Source organism: Malaclemys terrapin, chromosome 11 (assembly GCF_027887155.1).
Source record: "Malaclemys terrapin pileata isolate rMalTer1 chromosome 11, rMalTer1.hap1, whole genome shotgun sequence".
In the NCBI taxonomy this organism is placed as follows: Eukaryota; Metazoa; Chordata; order Testudines; family Emydidae; genus Malaclemys; species Malaclemys terrapin.
In genome coordinates, this window is record NC_071515.1 from 39,280,740 (window position 1) to 39,302,604 (window position 21,865).

General features: G+C 45.9%; 1 protein-coding gene across 2 annotated transcripts in view; it reads left to right on the forward strand.

Annotated features, from left to right (window-relative positions):
* Positions 1–5,457: 5,457 nt before the first annotated feature.
* The window catches only part of OLA1 (Obg like ATPase 1), a 188,692-nt gene continuing 172,284 nt past the window's right edge, over positions 5,458–21,865 (forward strand). Inside the window, exons 1-3 of one of the 2 annotated variants that reach the window (XM_054044103.1) lie at positions 5,567–5,657; positions 6,429–6,532; positions 10,555–10,698. In XM_054044103.1, the coding sequence (XP_053900078.1) occupies positions 6,429–6,532; positions 10,555–10,698 (248 nt within the window). In that variant the 5' untranslated portion in view covers positions 5,567–5,657. Of the gene's footprint in view, positions 5,658–6,428; positions 6,533–10,554; positions 10,699–21,865 lie in introns of both variants that reach the window. The other variant, XM_054044102.1, reaches the window with a different exon arrangement.

Consider the following 21,865-nt stretch of genomic DNA (forward strand, 5'->3'; position numbering starts at 1 on the left):
AAGAACTGTTCAATGGGTTGCTTATGCTTATGGCTGACTGGGTATAGGCTCCTGTTGCACCCACATCAGGTTTTGAGTCCCTTCCACAGTACCATGTTTGGACAATTCCATGGTTGAGTGGACAGTGCAGTTGGAACTTAGCAGCTGGGCACGGCAAATCTACACCATGTAGTTATCCACCCCGTGCAGTCTCCCTCCCCACTTCACGCTTCCACTGTGGTGCAGACCCTTGCCTCTGTAAATGCTTCCATTAAGAGATGCCAAGTATGTGCTAAACATGAAAGGAAGCAAAAACAGAATGAGGGAGTGGCAAGGGACATGCAACAGTAGGGCATTCATTTTTTGGAAATGGTTTCACTGTTTGCACTGTTCATGCACTGTGTTTTTGTTTAAAGGTTTTGGTGCTGGTTTCTTAGTGGTGTTGTAATTGCAGCTGGTCTGCCTGGCAATGATTTAATATTGTGGTTTTCTAACACATGTTCAAAAATAAATGTTTGTTTTTATTTTATTAAGAAATGTTATTGCTGTCACTGCATCACATCATACTATTTGCTATACACATTATAAAAGGTAAACACGTGATAAGGGACAACTGGAAAGTTGTATACAAACAGTATTTCTTAATGCATTTCTCTACATCAAGCCATACTATAAATCCTCAGTTGTTGCCACATGCCCCCTCTCCATTTCATAAGAAGGCATGCCATGCACTGTACTTATGAATGGCAATCAATTCCCCTCAGCCCCAGTTCATAAACAGTCCTGTCATTAATGGACCAATGCATGGCAATCAACCCTCCCATTCACAATACATAATTAAATGGGGGGGGGAATGACAGTACTTCATTTACTGTAAACATTGCACATTCATAAATGTACTATTATCCCTTTTTTCATGGGCCCATGCAAATCTGTAATGTGAGAGAACAGAGCATCCCTGCTTGGTGTTGCCCAGGTACATCCTGCCCCACGGCTATTCCAGGGGTGTGTGCAGGGCATGGGATAACCCCCCAGACCCTGCCCCGACTCCACCTCTTCCCCTAATCCCTGCCTTGCCTCTTCCCAACCCTGCTCCACCCCCACCCCCACCCCCACTCCAACCCTTCACCCAAACCCCCACCCCACCTCTCTTCGGTTTCCTTCCCTGATCGACACCAGGAGCAGGTGGGGTGGGCTGAGGCCAGGTCGCTCGCTGCTGCTGACGCCAGCCCCCCTGCTAACCTCCCAGGCTGCCTTGGACCCTGCATCCCGAAGTGCAGGGCCCCCAAAGTGTGGGGCCCGGGGCGGTTGCCCCAGTCAATTTTATGTATCAGAGGGGTAGCCGTGTTAGTCTGAATCTGTAAAAAGCAACAGAGGGTCCTGTGGCACCTTTGAGACTAACAGAAGTACTGGGAGCATAAGCTTTCGTGGGTCAGAACCTCACTTCTTCAGATGCAAGTAATGGAAATCTCCAGAAGCAGGTATATATCAGTGTGGAGATAACGAGGTTAGTTCAATCAGGGAGGGTGAGGTGCTCTGCTAGCAGTTGAGGTGTGAACACCAAGGGAGGAGAAACTGTTTCTGTAGTTGGATAGCCATTCACAGTCTTTGTTTAATCCTGCAAATTTGCAAATGAACTGGAGCTCAGCAGTTTCTCTTTGGAGTCTGGTCCTGAAGTTTTTTTGCTGTAAGATGGCTACCTTTACATCTGCTATTGTGTGGCCAGGGAGGTTGAAGTGTTCTCCTACAGGTTTTTGTATATTGCCATTCCTGATATCTGACTTGTGTCCATTTATCCTCTTGCGTAGTGACTGTCCAGTTTGGCCAATGTACATAGCAGAGGGGCATTGCTGGCATATGATGGCATATATAACATTGGTGGACGTGCAGGTGAATGAGCCGGTGATGTTGTAGCTGATCTGGTTAGGTCCAGTGATGGTGTTGCTGGTGTAGATATGTGGGCAGAGTTGGCATCGAGGTTTGTTGCATGGGTTGGTTCCTGAGTTAGAGTTGTTATGGTGCGATGCGTGGTTGCTGGTGAGAATATGCTTAAGGTTGGCAGGTTGTCTGTGGGTGAGGACTGGCCTGCCTCCCAAGGTCTGTGAAAGTGAGGGATCATTGTCCAGGATGGGTTGTAGATCACTGATGATGTGTTGGAGAGGTTTAAGCTGAGGACTGTAGGTGATGGCCAGTGGAGTTCTGTTGGTTTCTCTTCTGGGCCTGTCTTGTAGCAGGAGGCTTCTGGGTACACGTCTGGCTCTGTTGATTTGTTTCTTTATTTCCTTGTGTGGGTATCGTAGTTTTGAGAATGCTTGGTGAAGAACTTGTAGGTGTTGGTCTCTGTCTGAGGGGTTGGAGCAGATGCAATTGTACCTCAGTGCTTGGCTGTAGACTGTGAATGGCTATCCAACTACAGAAACAGTTTCTCCTCCCTTGGTGTTCACACCTCAACTGCTAGCAGAGCACCTCACCCTCCCTGATTGAACTAACCTCGTTATCTCCACACTGATATATACCTGCTTCTGGAGATTTCCATTACTTGCATCTGAAGAAGTGAGGTTCTTACCCACGAAAGCTTATGCTCCCAGTACTTCTGTTAGTCTCAAAGGTGCCACAGGACCCTCTGTTGCTTTTTAGTCAATTTTATGGACGTGATGGCTCTGTCCTGCCCCAGCTGTGATAGCTGCACTTTATAGTTGAGTGTGTTGATTCAGCAATCCATTACTGTCACAGTTTCATTCAGGAGCAAATGGCTTACCTTTGGCTTCACAAAGATTGTGTAGAGCACGGTAAGCCACAATAATTCGAACAGTCTTGATGACACTGGAATCCAAATGTTTCTATAAATAGCACCAGCCAGATTAAAGTCTGCCAAATGCACATTCAATCACTATTCTGAACCTGCTGAGATGTAATTAAACATTTTTAAAAGGCTGTCTGAGATCAGGATATAGTTTCATAAGCCAAGGCAAAAGGGGGTATGTGGGGTCCCCCAGGATAACAATGGGGACTGTTACTCCATTTATGACAATGCCATCCAGTGGGAATAGTGTCCCAGCCTGTCCATTAATGCAGATTCCTGATCATTGGAAAATCCTGGCAAGCCTTTCCAGTGGCACGTACAAGGGCCTGCATAATAATAGAGTGGTACCTATTGCGATTTACATGCTCATGCTTTTTGGGGAGGGTGAACTATGGCCATATAATTTGCATATATGGCCCCTATGCATTTTGGAAATCCCATTTTCTTAAAACTAGCAATTACTTCAGGGATCTTGTTTATGCCCACTACCTTTGGATAACTCACATGCCTGATTGCCTCAAAAATCTCTGCGCCCACTTTACCCATGGTTGACTTTCCAACGTTGAATGGTTAGCAACAGACGTGTAGTAGTTTGGGATAGCCAGTTTCCACGTGGTTATAGCAATCTGTTTCTGAACCAGAACGGCTGCCCTCATTTGTCTGTCTTGACACTGAAGGTTTGGGGCAAGCTGCTCAGAAGCTCCAGAAATGTAGTTTTCTTCATGTGAAAGTGCTGGATTCATTGCTAATCAGCCCTGGTGATGGAATCCCCCCAGTCTGTGCTTGTGGCCCTGCTCCAGAAGTGCTGGTCTAGGGCATCAGCGGCTACACCAAGAGTCACAAGCAGCGTCAGCCAGTTCAATTTTTTCATGTCCGCGTTGTCCCCCTTTTCCAGTAGGCACCCTTGATAGCTCAGAAAACACTGTCAGAATGTCCACCGGCTTCTTATGGATGCTCTATCTGTTAGCAGAAACAGAAGTGAAAGCAAGCAAGCAACAGAAGATCTTGAAATGGTGACTCCTTCATGTAGTTGGCTCTTGTTGCTGGGAGCATGCAGATCTAAAAGATGTCTCAACAAGAAGTGTTGGTGAGCTGTGACAATTTCCTGTAACGCATGGGGTGGGCAGTCAGTTTTCCCACACTCCATCACAAACCAGAGCGGTCATAGCTCGGGAGAGCACTAGGAAGCCTGGGATATGCTGGTTTGACTCAGATCTGCATACTGCAGTGTAGACATTGGCGTATTGGGCCCGAGTCCTGAAATTCTAAACTGAGAGTTCATGCGCAGTGTATACATTCAAGTCCTGGGTCCATGGACTTGAGTTCCACTAACTCTGTTCTTACATGGCAGTGTAGACATACCCTTAAGGTTTAGGCTGATCACCAGAAGCTGGGACAATCTGAGAGCACAAATTGGCTTCAGTAGGAATTTTCTGTGGAAAATGCTTGAGCAGTAGGGGTCTGTATAGGAGAAATTTTTTAAAAAGTGAGATTTTAAATTTCATTAAAACACAGAGAACAAAATCCGTCATCACAAATGAACTATGGTAAAGTGCATGCCCTGATAAACACACGTCATGTAAAAGTGTGTCTTTCTCCTAATAAGTGAAACTCAGCAAGCATTATAAAATGGATTCTGCGCAGCATTAGCACCATACAGCCTTCTTTCTGTAGTACTTTTAAATCATGCCCACTGCTTGGGTGATTGTCTGTAAGAAATGCTTAAATAGAAGCTGAGCCAAGGAGTTCTGAGTTGAAAAGAGACTATAAAACAACTGTACCAGGGCATCTGAACAGGAAGTCAAGTCCAGTGAGTGAAAATGTGTACTGAACCACAACCATCCCAAGTAGAAATGAGGAGTGAGTGAGAGTAAAAATATTTAATACTATTTATTTACATAGTACCCATAATCCAGTGTTTTATAGCATATGTACAGTGTCTTTCATCCCCAAGGATCCTAAAGCATTTTACCAATTACATAGGAACAATACCATTCAATTGCATAGCATAGAAGTGTGGCAAGCAGCACTATGCTAATGTTGGGTGACAGGGGTGGGCTGGGGAAGGAAAGGGATATTATACAAGGATTCAAGGCTGTTTGTTTAAGAACAATGCCATGGGAGCTGCAGAATAGCCAGGACCTGGTTTCTACGGTCTGATTTGGCAACACCCCCCCCCTTGCACCCCCGCACGGCAGAGCCGCGGGACCACCCTGGCATGAAAGCAGCAGCAAGAGTTTGTTGCGGCCGGTGAGGGTGACAGCCAGTTTACCAAGCACTAATTTTGAACACAAAGAACCCGAGGAGCCTGATCTCTGCGACATTGTACATCTGGAGTAATTTCCCCTTCCCTCGGTGATCGCTCTCCGAGGCCAGCTGCCGTCACCATACGGAAGTAGTTCCTTATTGCCGTGACAGCTCGGCTGGCGGGCTGAGGGGAAGGGCCCCGCCCAGGGCTATAGAAACGCTTAATAATTAACGTTAGAGAGGGGCGGGGGAGAGTCGCTCCTGCCGGATTTGTGACAGGCCCAGCGGGCTGCAGGGCGGGACGCCAGGGGGAGAGCCGTACCGTGTGCGCGCGCGCCACACACACAGGCTGGAGGAGGGCGAGGGCGAGGGCGAGGGCGAGCCAGCGCGTGACTCCCCACTCCCTCAACCGCCGCTAGAGCCTCCCCCAACGCCCGTGCGAGCACGAGGCTCCCCCTCCTTCGGCGTGACCTTTCCTCTCTGGGCGTCCCCGCCCAATGGGAGGCAGCGTGGGCCCCGCCTGTTCCGCCTGCTGCTGGGGTGCGAGCGTGCGTGGCCGTGGTGTTCGCGCTCTCGTGGTTGAGGCCGGCGGGGACAGTGTAATCATAACCCCCCTCGTCTCAGCAAGGTGAACCCGCCCGCTCCACGCCCGCCCGGGGGGCATCTGCCGCGGGGGGGCTGGGTGCTGTCACTGCCGCGCCGGTCTCTTTGCGGCCCGACAGGAACCAGGGGCCGCGGAGCAGGCCTCGTGCAGCGCTGCACCCCTCTGTCAGCTGCCCCGGAGTGGGCCGGGGCAAGGGGCAGCAGCGCGTCTTCGGGGGCAGGCCGGGCCTGTCCGGCAGCCTCCCCGGGCAGAGGCAAGGGAGCGGCGCCCGGCTCTCGGGTGGGGCGCTTCGGCCTCGCCATGCCCAGGCGCACGAGTCGGTGCCCAGCTGGCCGAGTGCCCGCCCGGCAGTCCGCGCCGCTGCGCCATGCCCCTCACATCCGCACGCGTCAGGCTGGGAAGCGGAGCAGGGGGCGGCAGCTGCCTCGGGCAGGCCGGGGGGTGTGTGTTAAATTTCGCTCCCCTCTTGGGCTCTGAGCCGGTTATTTTTAGCTCAGCCTTTGCAGGGGATTTGCAGAAGCTGCAGCAGCCCGATCCACCTACTGAGCCACGCGCGGTCTCTGTGCTGCGTGAGGGGGCCATGCGCTGCTCTGTGCGCGGTCGCCGGCTGCTGCTTCTGCCTGTGGTGCCTTGCTATTATGGCTCCCAGAAAGGTACCTGTAATCTCTCTGGGAAGGGAAACGTGTGTGGGGCGTTCGTAGGCTGCCTGTTGTAGGCTTTGAGGGACTCAAAAGGAACCGGGAGGGTGGGGACCCGGGCTCCAAACATTAAGCGTTTTCTATGTTGTCATTTCAGATGCCCCCCAAAAAGGGAGGTGATGATGGGGTTAAGCCCCATCCAATCATTGGAAGGTTTGGGACGTCCCTGAAAATCGGCATTGTTGGGCTGCCAAATGTTGGGTAGGTAACTGAGAGGAGAAGCTTTGCTTATCCATGCTCCAGACTGTAGGTCGTTGTGTTTAGTATGCATTTTATCAGTTAAGTGCTGAATACATACAGCATGGAACAAAACTCTAAGCTTTATTTTATTTATGTATTTATTAGTTAGATGAAACGATCTGATTAGGCGCCATTGGTTGTTGAATTTGTTTGAATCAGATGTCTCATGAATGCTACCCAGTCATGATCTGGCTTGTCAATTTTATTATTTGTTTGTGAAGAAACAACAATCAGAGGTCTAAAATGCATTCTAGTCATATATGCTAATATGCACATTGAAGCCTATCCTCTTCAAATAAAAAGCAGGTGAATAACTAAATCTGTATAAAGTGTTTGAGGAATTGACGCCAATTCATTTGTGAAACAGGTAGTGAATTTTGATCATTTAAAAAAAGAAGCTATGTTTGGGGGTGTTGGCTTAAATCAGAACATTTTTGAAAGTCGCTCTCATTTGACAATTGGTTATTTTTTGTGGAAACATCTAAAATGAAAGAATCTAATTTTTTTTTTTTTTTTTTTAGTTGAGAACATGAAAAATACTATACTGTTATTCTAGAACAGTATATAAAGGGCTGAAAAAAAAAGATAGTGGAGAGAGAATATACTGAAAGAAACAATCCTTTTTTTGCCAGGGAGATAATGCTAGTAATCTGTTGTTACCATTCCTAACTTTCATGCTTCTGTGGGCTGTGTGTACTACTACTAGTAATGGGTAAGTTTAAGAGGGAAGACTGTAGACAGGGATGGGTTGAGGATGCCCCACAGTCATAAGCACTAAGAATAACTTTATATTTTCCTTCCTTGGTAAAGTTTGCTGAGATCTGTGAATGAAATGAGTTTATATAAAAGTTTAATGCTACATTGTTTGTGTGAGAGAAATTTGATAGGAAGTGTGATAATAGCTCTTTTCATCTGTAGAGCTCAAAACTTCTATCAAAGAGGTTAAATGTAAGACTTCTCTTTAATTGAAGATGTCGGAATAACTGAAATGCATGAAGTTTTTGGTAGATTATTAATAGTCATTGGTGATTATGCTGCATTTGGAAAACTGATGCTAAGGTGAGGTTGCATAACAACATAAGTAAATAGGCCAGCGAATGGGGTTCAAACTCGCCGATGGTTCAGTTTAGGCCTCTGTTACTCTGTAGCAGAATGTTGTGCTCTAATCTGACTCCATTTGTCTCGCATCAAGTTGGTTAATGTTCATCTGTATTCCATCATGCGTATCGTAGCTGGCACGATTTGACCCGCATCAGTGCTGTGGCTCCCCATGTTAAACATCACTCTTCTGCATGTCTGCCATGAGGATGCTACAGACAGAATGGTTGAGAACATCAGGGCAGACCTGAGCTTGCCATTATACACAGACCCCTTTGACCACCCAAGAATCTGCTTCTTGTCGAGACATCCGTTATAGGCAACTTCTCCTGCCCAGATTTCTCTGTGACGTCAATGTGGTGTGAATAATGGTCTGCAGTGGACGTCAGAAACCAGTGTCTTATAATGACCTGACCGTGCGTTTACTCAGCTTTGATTTGCCATGCTGCTCATGGACCTTCTGAACCGTTTTTCAACGGGTCAGGGTCAGTGTGCAGCAAGCCATCATGCCTGGATCCAATGAGGGATCCTACATGCTGCTGTGTCCAAAGATAGACAGTGACTCTCATTACTGACGATTGCCCTCTGACCAGTATTAGTTGTCCCCTGGAATTATTTGAGCCCCGGGTTCAGTTGTTCCCTCCCTTAGACTAGGGGTGGGACCTCTGGATACTCCCAGATCTCAATAGGTGACAAGATTGGTAGTTGTACTTTACTTTAAAAAACAAAACAAAACAAAAAAACCCTTCCTCCTCACAGGAATAAAACTTTTAGTTAAATGATTGCAGTGTTTTCTTTTTCACTGTTTTTTTTAAATACTTTATGCAAATATGAAAATAAACTACAACAGACACTGTTAATCAATTTTTTTTAATTGACAGTACATTCTGATAAGAGTACCATTTAAGTTGTGTAAGTTAAGAAAAAGGATATGCTGCTTTCCTGTTAGCCCAGAAGTTCCTTTAAAAAACTTTCTGAGGACAGCAGCAAAAATACTCTGTTGGAATTATTATTTATACAGGGTATTACCACGATGCTAACTTAACCATAAATTCCTTTATTAAATCTAAAGGCTAGATGATATTTATAAAATTGATCTAAACATGCCTAATAAGCCTAAATAATAAGCAATTTACTATATCCAAATAGCAACAAAACATTTATAAGCATTTGATCAAGATATTTACAAACAGGTTAAACCCAGGGATGCTTAGCCATATTGATCATCTCCAGCTTGGTCAGGCAGATGTTACCATCCCTTGAAGAGTTTACTTTTTTTTTTATACTCTTTAACCAACAATTTCGCTAATGCCAGATGAAGCCATTTTTAAAATAATACATAAAACAAACTTAGAACCAATTACTTATTGCACCCAGTATCCAATTAAGTGTTTTATTTCTATTACTTCAGCACAAACATTAAATATGAACACTGGTTGTGTTGAAGTGACCCTTCAAAATACAACTTTTTCTCATGATCTCACTCTTTTTGATCATGTACTTTGGTCTTATTGCTTATGCTAATATTCAACTCGATTTAAAGCCACTGTTTACCCAAATCTTCTAATGTGGGCCTATATTTCTGTACCCTCCTTGTGCTTTCCATTGCTTTCTCTGCTCACACCTGCTTGTTCACACCCTTTTGCAGAACCTGGTGAAAGTGTGTACCAGAAATGAGTATTGTCAGATAACCAAGTAAAAAAACTGGAGTTTTGTCACACTAGTAGGTTCATAATTCTCAGATGAAAATGTAATTTTTAAGTGGATGACATCTCTGAGACAAATGATTTTAGGTACGATGCATGTAACAACAAAATAAGTTAACTGATTGTTGTAGTGTATATTTCAACTAATTCAACTTTCAAAATTCTGATTTTAATAATGGGATTTTTCATAGCTTTCTATAAGCCACCAAGAGTCTGTCTGAAATTAAAAGGGCAATAATAGCAACACAGGAAAAAATAGAATAGTAGACTTATAACTCAGGATCTGATCCAAAGAATATTGAATGTAATGGGAGCCTTTGTGTTCTCTTCAATAGACTTATGTATTAAGCATTCAGAGAGGACTGAGGAGTCAGGTAAAGTTAAAAATAAATGGCAGACTGAGCGATATAAGAAGTCTGTAACATGGTCTGAGTGAAAATGCTCTACTATTGGTGGCTAGCTCACATGGTAAGGAAAGTTTAAGATAGTTCTGTCTCTTTTAACTAGAAGAATACAGTATCAATACAGAATTTTTCAGAATTGTTTAATATGTCCTTTTCAGACTTCTCTTTAGATTTTCCTCTCATCTCTTTTCTCTTGCCTATTTAAGTCTAAATGTTCTGCTCAGCACAAGTAGTATAGATGGTATGGATCTAAATAATGCCCTAAGTATTTAAAGAACAAGAGTTTGTAGAAACCGGGAAAGAGTTTCAAACTCATTTGTCAGTGTGGAATTACTTCAGTTGGATAAGAAAATAGTTGTTTCATGCCTGGCCATTTTATCTTCTTTTGCATTGTAGGAATAAGTGTAGTTTTTGCCATGAGGAGAACACAACATTTTAGTGTTCTGCTTTTGGTTTACTGTACCTTTCTTTTGTTTTGATAACATTTAGTGAGAAATTTTTAAAGACCCAAATGGGGGTTGGGTTTCCATTTTCCCCTTTGTACCTTTTGAAAGCATCTTGTACTAGAAGAGGGACAGTTGATAATGTTTAATTTTTAACTCCTCTTGTGGTCTGTACTAATTCACGGTGGTATGATCTTTGTTCATAATATTAATTATTTTGTGGGATCCGGTCTTTGTATTTTGGATCTCAGAATAGAATGAGAGAAATTTTTATCTTGCTCTTAATATCTCTAAATGAAACTGGATTAAGAGGGTCTTCATTTTGTTTTTAGGAAATCCACATTCTTCAATGTGTTAACAAAAAGTCAAGCAGCAGCAGAAAACTTCCCTTTCTGCACTATTGATCCAAATGAGAGTCGGGTACCTGTGCCAGATGATAGGTTCGACTTCCTATGCCAGTACCATAAACCTCCAAGGTAACTCTAAATCTTATTTTTTCCAACTAACAAAAACTGTCCTAAATTATTGTAAAAGATTAATGTCAGTTCAGTGCTGGCTTTTTTCTTTAATCACTTTCTTCTAAAGAGCGCTTCAGTGTGTGTGATTTTTAGTTTAGAATTAAGACCACTTGAAATGTACAAGTAATTGGAATCTAACTCCTTCCATGTGACATCTGTGATAGAACAATTAGGAACGTAGGAATTGCCATTCCTGATCAGACTATGTCGTCCAGTATCCTGTCTCCCCAGAGTGAACAATTATGATTTAAGCTGCCCATTGAGGATCTTTATCAGTTAGAGCTGGTTTATGCTATGATGGGTTTACATCTTATTTTTTATCCTATTTTAAAGTAAATGTGTGTGCTCTAATTGTCCCTAAAAATATTCTAATCCTTTTTTAAAAACTTTACTGAGTTCAGGGCCTCGATGAGGTATTGGTGAGTTGCACAGGTTTTTTTTTTCTCTAACTGGCCCACTATTTAAATTTTTGTGGTTGTAAGTTTGCTTTTGAATTTCATTAAAAGTCAACTTTTTTAGATGAGGAGAAAAGTCTTTAACCTCTTTCTACTATTATTTTATATGCTTCTATCATATTCTTTCATTTGTCTCCTATAAACAGTTGGAACCTTTTATATGCATGACTTTCTGTTTCTTTAATCAATTTTATTGCCTGTCTCTGGACTCTTGTTTCTGTTATAAGACATATTAAAGTTATATCTAATATGTTCAGCATCAGACTTGGAGTATACATACTTAAAAAGCCAAAAATCTTAATTTTAAGATGATCCCTTTTTATTTGTTTTTGGAAGTCAAACTGTATAAACACCTTTTTTTATCGCTTTGAAATTCTAGTTTCGAGGTTGCTGATATAGCCAGATCATAATCAATGTAAAATAATCGGACAATAAATGTGGTGTATCTCTGCATTTCTGTATATTTTGCACAGTCCCGGTTTGTTACAGCTCAGCTCTGCTGCTGATGTGGTACTAAAAACTAAAAGGGATAATGAAATTGTTGGCCAAGTATTAATTTCTTAAAACTTGCAAACCTGTTGCTATCTATAATGGATAGGTACATATTTCTAATACTTTTCAAATAGTTTTTCTAGTACTGGAAAATAAATGAGTATAGAGATCTTTGTTATAGATTTCTTCTAATATGATCACTGATAGCATAAGTAGTGCTATGCAGGATATAGAGTAAAGTTTTAATTCTTGCCCCAATGAGCTTGCAATCTAAGAAGACAAAACTACAAAATAGTTTATTGTAGACCAGACATAGTGGTTGCAAAGCATAATGGCTCAGTTTAAATGTTGTTGTTTTCTTGAATCCTACTCCAAGACACAGTGGTGTATTAACACTGATGGGCCTTACGGAAGAATGGTGTTTTGAGGAGGAGAAAGTAGGGGGTTGAAATCCTCCTGGGGTCTATGTTCTAAAGTGAAGGTGGTGACTTGGGTGAAAAAATCAAAGGGATAATTTTTTTTGGTTTTATTGCAGTTTACTTCTGCTTAATTCAATTTCTGTTCTTTTTATAGAAGCAGTATTAACACTGTAAAGTAGCCAGTTAGTACTCTTTCCCACGTCTTAATATTACTGAATATTGTCATTTGGTAAACCCTTTAGGCATAAATAGTAAAAATTATATGAAAGTCATGGTTTGAACAGCACTCTGATTCATTTTTACAAGCTTGCTTGACTTTATAGATACTCAAAGGTTATGGGAATTAGACTGTTTCCCCTGCAGCCACTACTGTGGGCCACTGGACTCTGCAGAGCCCAGCTTGCAGTGAGGGGAGTACCCAGCTTGGCGGGGATAGAGGCTCTGCATGCTCTGGCTGCTTCAGCCTCCATCTCAAGGGGATGGGAGAGTGCCTGGGAAACCCAGCTCTGGCAAAGGGTGAGAGAGGGCAGGGTCACACCACACTACCCGGTGGGATAGTAAAGAAGCTGAAGGGAGTAAAGGCTCTGGGGGTGCTGGTGGCTGCCCTGCGGCTGAGCTCTGAGGGTAGGAGGGTGCGAGTGTCCCCACAGCTGGGCTGTGGGGGAGGGGACTTCAGGTGTCTGGGGGCCCCATCCAGCACCCCCGAACTGGATTGTTGTAGAGGTTTCTTTAACTCTCTACCCCTGGGAGGAATCTTTCATTGTGTGTATTGTTGACAAGCATCTTGAAAAAAAATTACCCAAATAATTGAAACTGGAGCGATTATACTGTTGTTTTGACAAAAAATTAAAATTCTGCATATTTTATTTTGGCAGCGAATTCCCACAGGAGTAGGTATTGCTACCTTTACTTCTGCAGTGCCTTCAGAGCTGGGCAGCTGGAGAACGGCAGATGCTGGCTGGCCGCCCGCCCCACTCTGAAAGCAGCCAGCAGCAACGCAGAAGTAAAGATGGCAATACCCTGCCATGACACCCTTATTTCTGCATTGCTGCTGGCAGTGGTGCTACCTTTAGAATTGAGTTCCTAGCTAGCAGCCGCAGAACTTCCTGCAGTAGGGGGAGGTTCCTGGAGGTGGGTCTGACCCAGTCCTGGGAGTGGTCCCTGTAGGGGAAGAAGAAGTCCTGTCCCTCACCAGCTTGGCCAGGACAAGTTGTAGGAGCCCTCGGCCATGGTGCCCCCAACGTTGGCCTTCCCTGGCTGCAGGCCCAGTGCCCTGACACTCGAGAGTTAATGGACCTTGGGCTGGCTGTGTCTGGGGTTGACCACAGAGCCCCCCTTCCCAACCACAGCGCCCTGGGCGGTCACCCACATTGCCCACCCATGAAGCTGGCTCTGCCCCCACCAAAAGTGAGGGCCCCCATCCAGACCATGCCACCCTCACTTCTGTGCTGCTGCTGACAGCGGTGCTGCCTTCAGCGGTGGGTGTCCAGCCAGCAGCTGCTGCTCTCCAGCTGCCTAGCTCTGAAGGCAGTGCCAGAAACAGCGCAGAAGTAAGGGTAGCAGTATTGCAACCCCTCCATGGCCCCCTTTTGGGTTGAGACCTCCACAGTTACTTAAATCTGAAATGTCAGTGTATCTGAAATCGTGAAATTTACAATTTTTAAAATCCTGTGACGGTGAAATTGACCAAAATGGGACTTGAATTTGGTAGGGCCCCACTTATTTTGCAACTTACACTCTTTTAAATCTGCAGCCACAAACACAGTCACATTCCTTTACAACAAACATTTGTTTCTTCTCCTACAGCCTGAATACAGTAATATCCTCTCCAAACTTAACAATTTAAATGTAGTTCTGCATACTATTTCTCTTGAAAGAAGGATACACAATGAATGTTTGGAGTTTGTCTCTACTCTAGCATTTTACACTTTACTTACTTCAATAAACTTAGTTCAGCACCTCCAGACTTTGTGTTTACTCTATTGCCTAAACAGTTCCGTGCCTCTTATTACACTGTAAATCATTATAAATCCACTTATTCAATAAGGTCAGAGTTAAGTCTGTATGTTTTGTGAATTTGAGAGAAGATTGTAGGGTAGTGATTAATGAAGTGGTGGCTGCTTTTATTGTTTGTGTATAGTAAATATATTTCAGTAATATTAAATGCAAGTTGTTTTTTTCTCTTGAAACTTTAGATAATATTGCAAACCAATAATTTGAAGTAGCTTTCAAATAAAAATTAGCAATAAAGAACAAAAGCAACTTATAATAAAGACTGTCCTGAATCTCTTTATTTACTGGATTGTCAGATATTTGGGATGAGATTTCAATGGGAACAGAATTAGGCCATCTCTGAGCCCTTTTGAAAATCTTACCTGTGATCTCATATATACAATACTGTTTGTGTATGTGTGTGTTTTTTAAAAAAGGGGCATTTAACTCTACATAGGAATATACACAATTTACCTGGATAAAGCACTGCCATTTCGGCAACCGTATAGGATAATCCATCTTGTAGAGAAACTTTGGCCTGTAAATTTATGTGGATCTGGAAACGTATATATGATTACATAAAATCATCTTACATTGGCCCAAAAGCAAGTTGAAGTGCAAGATAAACAAAATGTGGCCAAATAAAGTCAGCTTATGTGTGACACCTATAGTCTGGTGTTTAAAAATACATCATGTGCCAGCAGTGAAAGAGAATTCACAGACCACAATTTGGACTGTATTTTTTTTTTTTTGCCTGGCAGGAGAGAGCAAATTTTAGTTCCAGTAGTGTATTTTGTTGCTTTGGTAACCTTGCATTTAATCTCTAAAAACCAGGTATCTACAGTAGATTCATCCTGATTCCCTTACGTCTCTTATTTTCTTATTAACAAGAGGTCTTTCTTAATAAGATGGTGCAGACAATCTTGAACCTTTCATTTTTACTTCAAGTCCTTGCTCATGTCCATTCAACTGAGGTATGTGTGCTTGCCACCTGGACTGGTGCTAGAAGTTTTTCCCTCACAGTATCCGTAGGGGACCGGCTCCGGGAGCATCCCCTGGAGTGGCATGCACATGCCGCAATATATAGGGCGCTGCCGGTTTCCCCCTACCCTCAGTTCCTTCTTGCCATCAGTGACTGTGCTGGAACTGTTGCTGCTCATTCGTATGAACTACACCTCTACCCCGATATAACGTGACCCGATATAACACGAATTCGGATATAATGCGGTAAAACAGCGCTCCGGGGGGGCGGGGCAGGGCTTCACACTCCAGTGGATCAAAGCAAGTTCGATATAACGTGGTTTCACTTATAATGCGGTAAGACTTTTTTGGCTCCCGAGGACAGCGTTATATCGGGGTAGAGGTGTAGCTATTTCTTGTATTATAGTGTGTATAGTTTTCTGTTAGTGTTTATAAATCTCTTAGCTATAGTTAGAGACTTCTAGGGGTAGCTGTAAGTCCTGAATGGGACTTTGCCTCAGGACGGGGCATGCCCCAGTTCCCAGGCTTTAAGCCCTGTGATCACAGCAAGAGGCCCATGCCCATTAATGATCCACATAGCAGTAGTCTGTGTTGCTTGGGCGAAGGGCACATTAGTGAAAAGTGCAAAATTTGCAAGTCCCTCAAGCCAAGGACTAAGAAGGAGCGTGATATTCCTATAAGAGCTCTCCTTATGGAGTCTGCCCTCACCCCGGCACTGGAGCAAGACTCTGACTCGGTGCTGGGCACTGTGACCTTGGTATACAGTGCCCCACAGTCCCCATCCATGGCTCCAACCAAGAAACCCAAGAAGACGGTGCGAGGCTGGTCTCCAAATTCCTGCAAGGGAAAGGATAAGACTGGGTGCGAGCAAGGTCCCATGTCGGGCAACTCTTCACCCCCGTTGGGATCTCTGGTCCAAGATCCAGTGTAGCAATGTAGACTAACCCGCTCCCTGCTGGCTACCCCAGATAGTGGCAGAGGTCTCCATCAGCTCTGGGTACCGTCCATGCCAGAGGCTCTGCAGGCGGCGCAGGAGATCATGTGCCACCCACACCGGCTCCTATGGTTCCCCGGTCACAGGGTAAACCTGCGTTCAGACTGCTTCGGTCCCCACCTCAGTGGCACCATTCCCCATCGTGGGGAATGTCCCGCCAGCACTCGCCCTCCTGTAGCTGCCACGCATGTGATCGCGAAAGGCAGTGCAGTGCAGCCCCATTTGGTCCCCAGATCTTGGGCACAGGCAGAGAGGCTTGAGGCGCAGCTCAGCGGCTACCAGGTGCAGACCTTTGGAGGCACGCGGCTCCCGGCAGGAGTACCGGTCCTGGCACCTGGTATCTCCGAGACCGCGGTACTGCTCCAGGGACCCGTCGAGGGAGTGACGTTACCGTTCCTCGGACCCTCACAGATCCTCTAGGACAGTGATTCTCAAACTTTTGTACTGGTGACCCCTTTCACACAGGAAGCCTCTGAGTGTGCCCCCCCCTTATAAATTAAAAACACTTCTTTATATATTTAACATCATTATAAATGCTGGAGGCAAAGCAGAGTTTAGGGTGGAGGCTGACAGCTCGCGACCCCCCACATAATAACCTCACAACCCCCTGTTTGAGGGATCTCCACGTGTGGGTGCTTCCTGGCACTGGGCCTGTCCTGACTCCTGGTCCCACTCCTCATCCCAGTACTGCTCATCAAGTGCGAGACGTAGGTCGCTGGGCTCCTAAGAACAAAGACTCCAAGAGACTAGACTTGTTTGGGTGTAAGGTTTATTTGTTCTCTAGTCTCAAGTTGAGGGTGGCCAACCATCAAGCCCTCCTGGGACGCTATGATTTTAACATGTGGCAGACATGGCCAAGTTCGAGGGCTCTCTTCCTGAAGCTTCTAGGAAGGGGTTCCAGGCAATTATGGAGGAGGGCACGACTGCGGCCAGGGCGACTCTCCAAGCAGCGTCTGATGCGGCGGACACTGCCGCCCTTACCATGGCCTTGGCCATTGCCACGCACCGGGCATCCTGGCTGCTCCTCTCTGGCTTGTCCACGGAGGCTCAGCGGTTGATGCAAGACCTTCCCTTTGATGGGCAAGCCCTGTTTGCGGAACAGACTGACAGTAAGCTCCATCGCCTAAAGGACTCCCGCACGACCCTTAAAACTCTAGGCCTGTGCGTTCCCATCCTTGCCCGCCTTTGCAGGCCTCTCAGTTGAGCTTGGCCTGCAATAAGCAGGCAGGCAAGCGCTTATTTTGAGGGTACGCCTGAGGGCGATCTACCGGACTGTTCCCAGGATCCTCCCTCCCCTATTTTTGCCAGCTGCCTTTCTCCTTTCCTCCTTGCATGGGCACCTATAACATCGGATGGCTCCTTCAGTACGGTGGCGCGGGGTTATACCCTTCAGTTACTTTTTACTCCTTCCAATCCTCCTCCCCGTCCCTCTTCAGGGACCCTTCTCACAAGAGTTTCCTTGCGCAGGAGGCATTGGGGTTACTGCAGCTAGGTGTGGTGGAGGTTGTTCCTCCAGAGTACCAGGAACAAGGGGTTCTATTCCCGCTACTTTTAAATCCCAAAGGCCACCGGGGTCTGCAACGTATCCTGGACCTGCGAGACTTGAACTGCTTCCTAGCAAAGGTGAAGTTCCGCATGGCCTCTCTTATCCCCTCCTTGGATCCGAGAGACTCGTACACCGCCCTCGATCTGAAAGATGTGTACTTTCACATTGCCATCTTTGAGGGAACCAGACACTTCCAGACACTGGTTTACGGTAGGTCCCAACCACTATCAGCTTGTGGTCCTCCCGTTTGGCCTAGCAACAGCACCACGGGTATTTACCAAGTGCATGTCGGTGGTGGCTGCTTACCTCAGGTGTCGGGGTGTCCAGATCTACCCAGACCTCGACAACTGGCTAGTCAAGGGCAGCTCCAGGTCCAAAGGGATGTCGCAATGCTGTTAACCACTTGCCATCGCAAGTGGCCTGTTGATTAAACAGCAAAAAATCCATGTTAGTTCTGGTACAGAGGATAGAGTTAATCAGAGCGGTGCTCGACTCGACCTGTGCCAGGGCGTTCCTGCCATTTAGATTTAGGAGAGATTTAGGGCACTGACGGACCTCATCGTGGACGTCCCCACGTTTCCTTTGACCATGCCCAGGGTGTTCCTGTGCCTCTAGGTCACATGGCAGCGTGCACATATGTGGTGCACCACGCCAGGCTCCAGATGTGACCCCTGCAGTATTGGCTGGTGACGATCTACTCCTAGTCCAGGGACCATCTGGAAAAGGTCATTACTATCCCTGCGATGATATTTGCCTCACTGCGATGGCGGACTGACCCCGGAAAGTCCTGGAAGGAATTCCCTTTGTCAGCACTCCGCACTCAGTCAACTTGGTTTTGGACACCCCTGACCTCGGCTGAGGGGGCGCACCTCAGCACCCTCCAGACCCAAGCTAGTCGTCCCCCGAGGAAACAATGCTACACATAAACATCAAAGAGCTCAGGGCAGCACGCAAAGTCTGCACTGTCTTTCTTCCTCACCTTTCGGGCAGAGTGGTCAGAGTCCTGACGGACAATACAGCCTCAATGTTCTATATCAACAGACAAGGGGGAGCGCGATCCTCGGCCCTCTGTCTAGAGGCACTCTATCTCTGGGACTTCTGCATCGGCCACGTAATCCACCTAGAAGCATGTCCCCTTCTAGGTGCCAAGAACACACTAGCAGATCAGCTAAGCAGGGACTTTTCCTCTCACCACGAGTGGGTGCTCCATCCAGAGGTAGCTGGCACAACCTTCCAGAAGTGGAGAACTCCCCAAGTGGATTTGTTCACCACCAGGCAGAACAGGTGGTGCCACAGGTTTTGCTCCAGATGGGGTCGGCAAGGACAAGGGCTCCCTCTCTGACGCCTTACTCTTGCCGTGGATCAGGAAGCCTGATGTATGCATGCCCTCCAATTCTGCTCATCAGCAAGGTCCTAGTGAAAATCAAGAGAGACCAGGCTCAGGTTGTCATGATCGCCGCAGCACAGCTTCTCCAGCCTTGATTCAGGATGCTATCGAGCTTGTTAGTTTTTCCTCCATGGCCCCTGCCTTCTGACCGGATCTGCTGTCACAGGATCATGGTCGACTCTTGAACCCCAACCTCGCGTCCCTCCACCTCATGCGTTGATGTTGTGTAGCTGAACCCTGAGGAACGGGCCTCCTCGAGAGTAGAAAGCCCTCAACTAGACAGACTTATCTGGCAAAGTAGATGAGGTTCTCCTGTTGGGTGGCCAAACGGGGCATCTCCCCTTGGCGTTCTTCCATGCAGTTGATCTTAGACTACCTGCTTCATTTGAGGAACTAGGGCCAGGCACACTTCTCTATCTGGGTGCATCTGGCAGCCATTTCTGCCTTTCATCCACCAATCCAGGGGCAGACGGTGTTCTCCCATGACATGACAGTCAGGTTCCTCAGAGGCCTTGAGAGACTTCTTCATCAAGTTTGGTCCCCAGCCCCTCAGTAGAATCTCAACTTGGTTCTGTCCAGCCTCACAGGCCTGCCCTTTGAGTCTTTGGCCTTGTGCTCCCTGACTCACCTATCATGGAAGGTAGCTTTCCTGGTGGCGGTGACGTTAGGGAGGCAAGTCTCCAAGCTGCGAGTGCTGACCTCAGAACTGCCGTACACGGTCTTCTGTAAGGACAAGGTCCTACACCAGTTCCACCTGGCCTTCCTTCCCAAGGTGGTGTCTACTTCCACATGAGCCAGGACATCTTCCTTCTGGTCTTCTACCCTAAGCCCCATGAGACTAGTGAAGAGAGGCGCCTTCACACTTTTGGACGTAAGAAGGGCCCTGGCTTTCTACCTATATCAGACAAAGCCTTTCCGTAAGTGGACTCAGCTTTTCATGTCTAAGCTGATAGGATGAAGGGCCTCCTAGTGTCCTCACAGAGGATTTTTAACTGGATCACCTCTTGCATTCAGACCTGCTATGCGTTGGTGGGAGTCCTGCCGCTGCCAATCGTCAGAGTGCAGGCATATTCGGCAGTCTTCCTGGCACACTTCCTGATTCAGGAGGGGAGGGATAGCTCAGTGGCCTGCTAAACCCAGGATTGAGTGTTCAATCCTTGAGGGGGCAATTTAGGGATCTGGGACAAAAATCTGTCCGGGGCTTGGTCCTGCTTTGAGCAGGGGGTTGGACTAGATCTCCTGAGGTCCCTTCCAACCCTGGTATTCTATGATTCTATGACATCTGTCGAGCTGCGATGTGGTCCTTGGTGCACATGTTCACAGCTCACTATGCCATCACTCAGCAGACCAGGGATGATACTGGGTTCGGCAGAGCTGTGGTGTAATCTACACGTCTGTGAACTCCTACCCACCTCTAAGGGTATTGCTTGGGAGTCACCTAAGTTGAATGGACATGAGCAAGCACGCGAAGAAGAAAAGGCAGTTACTTTTTCTGTAACTGGTGTTCGAGATGTGTTGCTCATGTCCATTCCACAGCCCGCCCTCCTTCCTCGCTGTCGGAGTTTCTGGCAAGAAGGAACTGAGGGTGGGGGGAACCGGCGGCACCCTAAAAACAGTGACATGTGCGTGCCATTCCAGGGGGCATTGGAGCCGGTCCCCTACAGATACTACTGAATGAAAAACTTCCAGCACCAGTGCACACACCTAAGTTGAACAGATATGAGCAACACATCTCGAAGAACACCAGTTACGGAAAAGGTAAATTATCTTTTTGTCATGAGTAACTCATTTACATGTACCTAGTCTATTGAGTTTCCCAGTTTCATAATTCACTTGCTATAAGGCAAACTCAAGCAAAAATCTTCTGTTATCCATCAATGCAATGTAGAAAATAGCTGTCAGGAAACTTCTCTGTAGAACTCTGACAGGAACTCAGCCTTAGCACCTAATTCCTTTGAATCTGCCTTTACGTGCTTCTCATAGCTATAGAAGGTACTTGTAACAGCTTTTCTAAATTGGTTTCAAGCCAAACCTTGCAACATTTCTCAAATTATAGGACTGGAAGGGACCTCGAGAGGTCATCTAGTCCAGTCCCCTGCACTCATGGCAGGACTAAATATTATCTAGACCAGTGGTTCCCAAACGGGTTCGTGAACCCCTGGGGGTTTGCAAAATGTTACGGGGTTCTTGGGGGGGAAAAATTCCCTAATGGCGGACAGAGCTGTCCCTAGGAACCCCGAGCAGCACGGGGCCAGCAGCCTGGAGCCCCTGGACTTCCAAGAGCTAAGCAGATCAAAGCAAACATATCTATCACACTGAGGAGATTTAAACTTCAAGACTCCTTATAAGAATTGGAAAGGGAGATGGATAGTTTTTGCTGTTTTTAAAATAGGCAGCTAGTATTGTTTTCAAAATTATGAAGAACAAGTTTAAGCTTTGTTGTAACTTGCGTTGTTTGCCTGGACTGCTCAAGACCTGAATGCTTGTGTAGGAGGAACTCTTCGAGTTGGCTTCTTTAATACCTTCATGCTGTTTCACATCTGATACTCCTTGATGAAACATAGGAGCCTTGTCTTATAACAGGCTTATTCAAAGTGATACAAGCTACAAAAGTGAGATCTTGGAAGAGTGGTGCCGTTTTCATAATGTAATAAAGATACTGTATTATTGCTTATTACATACTAATGATAAATAATAATTATGTCATTATAAACAAATGTTATATTTCCAAGATTGCTGCTTTTATAATTTATACTCAGGTAAAGGAGTCAATCCCTGGAAATATTCATTTTTAGGAGGGGGTTCGCGAGACTTGACATTTTAGTGAAAGGGGTTCACAGGTTGTTAAAGTTTGGGAAC